General features: G+C 35.9%; 1 protein-coding gene across 1 annotated transcript in view; it reads left to right on the top strand.

Annotated features, from left to right (window-relative positions):
• Positions 1 to 2,082: 2,082 nt before the first annotated feature.
• The window catches only part of FAM92A1 (family with sequence similarity 92, member A1), a gene marked incomplete at its 5' end in the record, with an annotated part of 7,492 nt that continues 420 nt past the window's right edge, over positions 2,083 to 9,154 (top strand). Inside the window, 3 exons of the mRNA XM_009696835.1 lie at positions 2,083 to 2,187; positions 3,360 to 3,473; positions 4,554 to 4,673. Coding sequence (XP_009695137.1) covers positions 2,083 to 2,187; positions 3,360 to 3,473; positions 4,554 to 4,673 — 339 coding nt within the window. The remainder of the gene's footprint in view (positions 2,188 to 3,359; positions 3,474 to 4,553; positions 4,674 to 9,154) is intronic.

Raw genomic sequence — 9,154 nt, 5'->3', positions numbered from 1 at the left:
ACCGTATTTTTTAAAATATAAAAATGTGGGGGTTTTAAATCTTTTTTTTTTCCTTAAATGGTCTACCTATGTTGTCTGAATTTTTTTTTTTTTTTAAAATAAATAACCAAACCCTCAGTCCCAGACAAACAGCTGTGCTGAAATATTTTGTCCTGGATACTTGAATTCTAGCAGAGTTATAACAAACTATAAGTCACATCTTACAGCAGGAAGCTTCAGACAACATAATAATAGCACCCTCCAAGTATACAGAGGTTTTGAAATATCTGAGGTAGATACTTCACAATATATTAAAAGTAGAAGTGAAAACAGATACTTTTATGAATATTGTTATTTTGCCATTTTTTCCTTTACTAACATTTCCAGTCACAGGTGAGTGTTTCAGAAGAGAAAATATCAAACTGCTGTTGTGCAAACTATGCAGGTTCTACAAGCTGGACATTTCACTCTACAACAAAATTCCTTTCCCAAAGCATCTGTGCACAAAATCTGGCCAGTCTATTTAAGATGGATCAAGAAGATCTATTTGATTATCATAGAAATAACATACTGTATTTGTATGTGTAATGGCTGCTTATGCATCATAACTGCCTTCATTTACAGAGAATACACAAAATGTCTTGTCTTACTCTGTTTCCCTCCTGTGTTTTGGGCAAAATCAAGAAAGGGAGATGAAAGTGTGACTTTATGTTCTACTAAAGATCTTTACCAATTTTGTTTGCAAAGTAATGGCAGAATTGTGTCTATGACTTTAAGCCGTTTTTCTAAGGAGGTTGTTTCAAATTGATAATCCTGTAATACAAGGTTCCCAGATTTTAATGAAAGAAGTGACAGAGCATCCTTATGCCTTAGGTTTCCATATACATACAACACTAAAAACTAGATCATGTGAACTGGGACTGTGGTGTTTATTTATATTTTTTTTTAAAAAAAAGTCCCTCTCTTAAGTTGCAGAGTTGTAGAAATGGGAAGAATCCTACGTCTTGATCATAGGATACAATTACTTGATCCACATACTATTCCCAAATCCCAGGATAGAATAGATTCCTGATGCTCCTCGCCAACAGAGCCTGGAAGTAAATACTGTCCTGACTAGTCTATGATGTTTGACCAGTAATGTATGGAAATAAAATAAGCTTAGACCCAAATTTCGCATCTTCAAGTGCAAGCTCTTACATCTTTACATCATTTTGTAATAGCACACAGTTCTCAGACTTTACTTAACCAGAATAGCTTCAATATCTTTATTTAAATGTTAGTGTGCATTTTTATACAGTTTATAGTTACATCTAACTCAAATACATATCTAAAATGCTGTTTGTAGCAATAAAATAAGAAAAACTGTGTATTTATGCATTAGGGATTGGTTTGTGTGTCCCCTTCCCAGTGCCCTGTTGAAGATGTTTTTTATAAAATATTTTAATAATATACTAAAAATATAAAATACCTGAAATGCTTTTGGATATAAAAATGATATTAACTCTAGTCTGCTGATTGAGATACTTATGGGAGAAGTGCATTAGTTCCAGCTGCTGCTCTATTGTCTGTTTAAATAATTTATAAAAACTTAGCAAGACAAGGTTCAGCACGTGACACTGGTAAAGATTCGTTCTAGACCCAGCAGGTTGATCTGCACTTGAAAATAAAGGGTGATCTCTTCTGCTCATCCACCGCTCTGGCCTGTGCACTCCTGCCATCTCCTTCACACCAGCTTAAAAAAAAAACACCACACTTTTCTGAAGGGCAAGCCCTTGTGCTGGGTTAATTTCCTGAACCCGGTCACTGTGTCCTCAGCGGAGTGTCAGGGCTGGCTCAGTGGAATTAGCAGATGATTGTTACAGAAAATGGATTAGGGCAGTGGGATTTTCCCGACTGGCTGCAACTAGTCATTTTTCATGTTTCAGATCAAAGTCACAACAGTGTAGAAGGCATCTTTATTTGTTTATTAAGCTACAAACAAAATTACAAATACAGTAACACAGATGTGTAGTATTTTGAAAACCCAAGACTTTTTGTGGCAATTGCAGCAACTATCTTTGTATCAAATACAGGGCTAATTTCACCTTTGTGTTACTTTACCAGGCTGAAACTGAACTGCAGAGAGCTTCACTGGATGCAACTCGAACAACTCGGCAATTAGAGGAAACCATTGATAATTTTGAGAAACGGAAAATAAAGGACATAAAAGTATGTGTTCGCATGTTTCAGTATATGACATCACATTTCATCTTGCATAATAAAAGTACTATAGTTACTCTTTGGCAAGATCAGCAATATTTAGTATTAATTTAAGCCTATTTAAATACAAATCTAGTGATATTCAGGAATATTTCATAATCCAAATATCATGAACTTTGCAATTAAAACATCAGTTCATTATTCTTGCAGTTTATTGAATTCAGAATTTTCCTGTATCCAATTGTTTAGCATCTGCACCTTGCAACAGTTGCTGTAGTCTACTTCACTGATAGCTGCATTTGTTAGCAGAATGATACATGTGGATTAGTATCAGCAAAATTAACAGAAATAGTGACAAGTAAATAATATATTTATCCATGCTGAAATTTGTGTAGGTTACTGCAGTTAAAAGTTTTACTGATGCAGAAAGTGCAAAATGTTCAGTGACTGCAAGTTAATCAAAGCTTTCATTTCTCTCTTAATATCAAACATTAAGTGGCTTAAGTCCCAAAGACTATAGTGACTGAAAAACACTTGCATTATGTGATCTCAAATTTAATTATAAAATTGCTGAAGTGAGATACTTTTTTTTTTTTGGAGGCGGGGGGGACAGACAGACTACATAGGAAAAACTAAAGATGGTAGAAAAACCCAACCAAACCAACCAGTACTTCATCTTAGAGTAATATGAAAAAGATTGTGTGAGTTTGGAAGATGTCATCATTAAGTGGTTTTTTTTATATCTAAGGAATCTTTTATTCTATAAAATATATAATTATCTGTAAAATACAGTTATGTATAAAATTTACAGATAATTTATCCCCAACCTGTTAAAAAAGATTACCATCAGTAAAGCAAAAATCCACTGACTACATTTTGTGAATACATATCAGGGAATATCAAGTGAGTTTTCAGCATGGCATTTTATTTATTCTTAACAAGTCTCCGCTTCTCAAGCGTTTACTTAGAATTTAGTATGAAATGACAACTGTCTAAGTGACAGCCCAGCCAGCATTTATGTTTAATTTCTAAAAGTCAGGTCTGACTATTTAAAAGTACTAAGTATTGAGCAGTTATTTGTATCATATAAATACCAAGTACAGAATTCAGTAATTTTGTGTATTTGAAGTGGAAATGTACTTTCCTGCATTAAGAAAACCTTTGCTTTTGTTTGCTTTTAGAACATATTTTCTGAATTTATAACTATTGAAATGTTATTCCATGGGAAAGCTTTAGAGATATATACTGCTGCCTACCAAAATATCCAAAATATTGATGAAAATGAAGATTTAGAGGTAAGAGTGATTAAGATTTGCTTTTCAATTTACTTACTACATAAAAACAGTTTTCGTGCTTTGGGGCTATACATGTCCTAGGCAGAAAATGAAACATATGTTTCAGATTCCCAGAACAAACTTCTTGGGTATCCCAAGCCCTTTTTTGCACTTTTCCAGCAAAAGCATGCAGGTTTATAAACTCAGATTTTTTTAAAAAGATAACAACTGTAGCGGCAATCTAACCTTTCCCACAAAATACAGATAAGAGACCTTTCCTAAATTAACTGCCACTCCAAGCTCAGCTAACCATGGTTCTTAAAGAACACCTCTGCAGTGAATCTCCCTGTAAAGATGCACAGTAAGAGAAAATCTTACACCGCTCTGATGAGATGTTCTAAAGACTAATTATTTCATTGCAAATCTCTCCTTTCTATTCTGAGTTTGCTTGTTTTCATCTTTCAGTCATTGTTTTTTATTAGGGTGTTCTAGAATTAAGAGACATTTGTTACCAAATTGCTTTTTTTGCCTTGTAGCAGTTTCAGCTTCAAGTCAGTGTTTCTGTTCTCTTTGAGTTACAGTCTCTCTTTCCTAAGTCATGTTTTTCAGTCCTTTATTCATTCTTGCAGTTCTTCTGGATGTTGGGCCTTTAAACTTGCTATCATTGAAATGTATGTTGTATATATGTGTTCAGCTTGTCAAGAAAGATGGATCATTTTTGGTCTTCTTTTTGTAAATCTTCCCAGTCCTAATTTTAGTTTTTTTCCATGACGTACCTTAGGACCAAGGATGGCAGTATTCAGTTAGTGCAAGACATACAGTCTCCCCTGCATTCTAAGGGTTCTCCCATATTTTTCTTGAGCTGCACATCTCCTGAACATTTTGAATAAAATTTCTCTGATGCAGCTGTGACTGGCAGCAAGGATTTTGAGCAAGGGTGTGGTTTCAGCCAGAAGTGATCAATCCAAACTACAGTTGATGCATATGTCTAGAGCAGGTTTAATTACACAATGCTGCATTTTTGTTAGCTTTAGTCTTGGTGATTGTTAGCTTGCAAGCTGTACCATGGCACTCAAGTCACAGCCTTCTCCATTTGAACAGGTTTTTCGGAGCTCACTTCATCCGCCAGACTATCAATCTCGCTTAGACATAGTTCGTGCAAATTCAAAGTCCCCCGTGCAAAGAACTGGCTCCTTAAAATCTTCATTGAGGACAGTACAGGTAAGAAAGAAAAATGAAATGCTAAATCGCTGTATTAAAAGAATGTCTTAAGTACAGCCTTAGCTAGTGTACATGTACGCAGATACTCTGTCTTTACTCAGTTCGGGACAGTTACAAAGGTAAAGAGACTTCCAAGGGCATAAAGATCATATTAAGCTTTTAATAATGCAGCTTCTAAATATCATTTGTATTTCAGGAAAAAACAAAATCAGCTTTTAAAGCTGCATTGTTTACTTTTGAAAAATGCCATTTCCAACGATACTATTTCTCTCATCGACAAACTGTGGCATCTTGCAGAGAAATGATCTAGGAGCTTATTGGAAACAAAAGTGACATTCTTTAAATAACACTTGCATATTCTTACTCTCAGTATTCAGATCCTAGAGTGTGGATTCTCCACCAGATCCTAACTCAGACTAGTAATACCTCCCCTCCTAGCGGCAGAGCAAACCCATGACCAACAGACCTCACCTTTTACACTCTGAAAATTCAGAGCAGGTGAGGAAAAGGAGGACGATAAAAATAAGTGAAACAGATGGAGAAAGTTCCACTGCTTTTGAACCAGTTACCTTGCAAAAATCTTAAGACAATTGTTTGCAGCAGTAAATCTGCAGACGTTGGAAAACGGCTAAATTATTTTTTCTTTATTGCAGCCTTAATCCTGTAACTAAGATGATTCTTACCAGTATTTTGGTTAAAGACAAAGATGGCCAAATTTAAAATGTACACATCCCACTTCTCTTCTTTGGATAGAATCATGTATTGATATTGTAATACTAAAAAGTTTTCTTGACTTCATACACACCATTACCACTTCTCTGCTCTCAACACAGAAAGGATCAGTTATTACAGTCGAGTTATTCTGTTGTTGAAAGTATGAGTCATGCCATCCAAAAAGATAAAAGAACCCAGTGATTCAGTGCACGAAGACCAACCTTGAGTTTGAGTAAGCTGCCTGTCCTCTCTACCAAACAAGCAAATTTCACATTCAGGCTACTTCAGAATATGTTTACCCATTCATTTTTTTTTTTTGAAGGCCACAGGAAGCTGTCAAAAATCTGTTGCCATCTTCCTTGAGAACTTCCTGCAGTGCTGTAAAACTGTACCAAGGGCAGAGAAGCATCTGTAATTACTTTGAGGTGCCAGATAGCTATGTTTTGGATTATCTTAACCAAAAACAAACAAACAAACAAACCAAACCCCAACAAACCACAGCAGAAAACTGAATGTAGGTATACTGTGATTTCTCTGAGATGGAATGGAACTGTACTTTGACTAACTTGCAAGTTTACCTTACTCTTCTCCTAGACCTATAACTTCAGATGTTAATGTTCTCCTAACTTCTCACTGGAGTATCTGAAAAGAACGGGAAGTCATCTAGACCTAGAGGGAAACTGCAGTACATTCCAAAATATTGTCATTTTACTGGGCTGTGCCATGTTATCTGCAGAAGAGGATCACCTGGCAGAAAAAAGGGATGGAACACCCCACTAATGCAGTCACTATAGAGCAGTACAGAAGAGGCAGGCATCCTGTTCTGCACACCCCCCATGCTGCCCTTTCTGATTCTGCAATAGTATGTTGCGCCAGGATCAGACTTTGAATTACACTAAGCACTCTAATCTCTGGAACCCACCAAACATTTCACTAGCAAAAAATGCCGTGTTCAGGAAAACCTTCAGGTGACTTGTTTGACCTTTCTGTGGATCTTTCACTCCCAAAGTTTTCAGAAGTCTGTTTTCATGCTGCATAATAATAATTTACTGATCATAATGCAGTACTTTGGAATTTTCAATTTAAAGCAGTATTAATAATATGGTAAGCAGTTCACAGAATCACACAGCCTAAGACTACAGGGAGGGGGATGACAGGAGGACACACAAACACTAACCTGTAGGTGAGGGGCTGGGGCAGAAAGTCACTGCATACCAGATGGGATAAACTGTGCCGGTAACACAATACCATCCTTGAATTTATTTCTGGTTCTGCAGACTACCTTTCTGTAGTATTTCCATATTAAAAAACTAAAGTACTCCTTGAGCTCGATTCATTTTTTCACAAAGAGCTACCTCCTTTTAAAGTTCTGGTGCCTTAATATGATGTCATTTTGCTTTGTCAAACACCATGATAATGTAAGTGTGTCCTGACTCCCCTGGAGTGAGTATTCTGGAAGGAGTATTGTATGCTAAATTATCAAAAGCAGGAATCTGCAAAGACCACTGAGATTTTTGTGTCTATCTTAATGCTTCTGTCCCTCAACTCCTTCCCCCCTTGACTTCCATAGCTGTTTTAAACTCCTACTCAGACTAGCTGAAGCAATTGAGATGCTAGTTTCTCTGTCCTACCTACTTCATCTAGCAGCCAGTACTGTAAAACCACAAGGAGTGGAGCAATGGGCAATCCTGTTAGAAATAATTCATGTCCCAAGCTGCACTGATAGTACAATAAAACTTGCATTTTTTTCAGTTCTATGCAATTAATATGATCAGGAGAGAAAACAACTATGCACCAGAAAAGCTGTTTTTCATAGAATGGCTCCCCATTATAAGAAAACCTCTTCAGAGGTTCAAGGCTTTTTTTAAACATGACTATTGCAGATACTTAGTTTTACACAAGTTCTGAAAAGGCTATTTGTGTTTTCATAACAATCCTTTGTAAATCCCTTCGTTTTGCACTTTACTTGGCAATTTATCTTCAGCATTTCGTTTTACTGATTCAGATTGGTATGCTACATCTTAGACAGAACTATGGCAGAAGAGAATGACCTTTTCAAGATATTTTTAATCAAACTTAACCACACAAGTTTTATCCACATGCATTTAATATAGCCTGTTTTGCACATGCCCTCTTAGAGAGCAAAGTATCATTTTAACCGTGGTTGAAAATGCCCGCATCGAGGTGTTCTAACGCTGCCTGTTGTGTAAGACATGAGAGAACTGCCGTGCTTTCTGTAGTAGCATATGCTGTGAAACGTGCAGCTTAACAGCTTAAGCAAGGACAATCATCACCTATGTGCAACTTAGAGAATTCATTTTCACACAAAATTGTTTATGATGAGCAACAAATTATCAGATTCCATTTTTTTAAATTATTTTTTCAGCATTAAGTACTCAAAAATTAAATTTTCAAGTACTGGTACATTCTAGCTTTATGGCAAAATAACATGGATTTAAACTGCCTAATATCTGTTCTCTTTCCTTACTCTGATCCAGTTTGGTTGTTAGGTTAGCCATCTTACCAGCACTTCGCTGCCACCAGTGATAATATTTAATTTACTATTTAGTTAATTACAGCATGGTCAGAGGTATTTCAGTAGCGAGCGGAAAAAAAAGCCGTAAAGCCAAAATAGCACCTCTTATTTCAGGAAACGGGAAGAGGGGCTTTTATTTAGAAATATGCCTGAATTTGTTCTGCTTAAGAATTTCAGATGCTCTTAACTAGAAAAAACTTGGAAAATTAGTCTGTCCATTGAAATAAAGCTACCTAACAGGCTCAATCTGCAGCACTCCTTCGTCTCCAATTACAAATCAGTGTCATTGTCTTTTTCTTCTTTCACAGAATGAAAGATTGCTGGTTCAGGCATTGAGACTCAAGTTAGCCTGGCTTCATCCAGTGATTAACTCCATTTTCTGTTATGTTCAGAGATTTGTAACCAAGCATTTGCTTCAAGCTAAATTATGTACTTCATGAGCATCAACAAGACTAAGGATTTTTCTGCTTTCATTAGTTCAATGACTGCAGTTTGCTTTATGCACACACAAAAAACTTTTGTTACATACATAGCTGTATGAATTATAAAATCTCAGAAGTCAATTTAATAACCAGCATTTAAGGACTTTTAAAATAGGGGGGTGTTTAAAAAAAAGGGCAAGTTTTGTCTTCAATACTGAAGTTTTATTATATCACTGTGTGTGAGAAAACTCAGAAAATACAACCAAAATTAGAGCTGCAGATGCCCTTAGAGATTTTGAACCTAAAATCATTTTTCAAAAGCATTCCAGATGACTTGGATAACTATCTTTGAGTTTAATGTTCCTTTTCTCCTGGGGAAAGAAAAAAACCCATATATTCTACTTTAAATTATAAATGTTACATCTTCTGTGAAGAATCCATCTTCAATAGGAATTAGATTGAGCCCTCATTAGAAAAAAGTATAGATTGCAGAATCTGTCAGATGAGATGAAAGCTTGGCAGCTGGCACTTGTTTTTAACATTCGATGAACCAGAAAAGGACTACAGTATCATTCTGAAGGGCAAGCACTGATGGGCAGGGAAAGAAGTTCATGTATGAATCAAAACTCTTCTAGTAAAGTTTCTCTAATTTATTCTCAAAAATAGCTTAGAGCAGCATAGTGTTGAGTTTTTCATTTAACTGAAGAGGTCAGATGTCTTCAACATAGGATTATGCTTTAATACTCATCTTCAGCCTGCTGGCTCAACAGCCAACCCAGAAAAAACCTGACTTACATCCTGTTGATTTT

Source organism: Cariama cristata, unplaced genomic scaffold (genome assembly GCF_000690535.1).
Source record: "Cariama cristata isolate BGI_N322 unplaced genomic scaffold, ASM69053v1 scaffold12910, whole genome shotgun sequence".
NCBI classification, from domain to species: Eukaryota; Metazoa; Chordata; class Aves; order Cariamiformes; family Cariamidae; genus Cariama; species Cariama cristata.
This window is presented reverse-complemented; position numbering and strand designations above follow the sequence as displayed.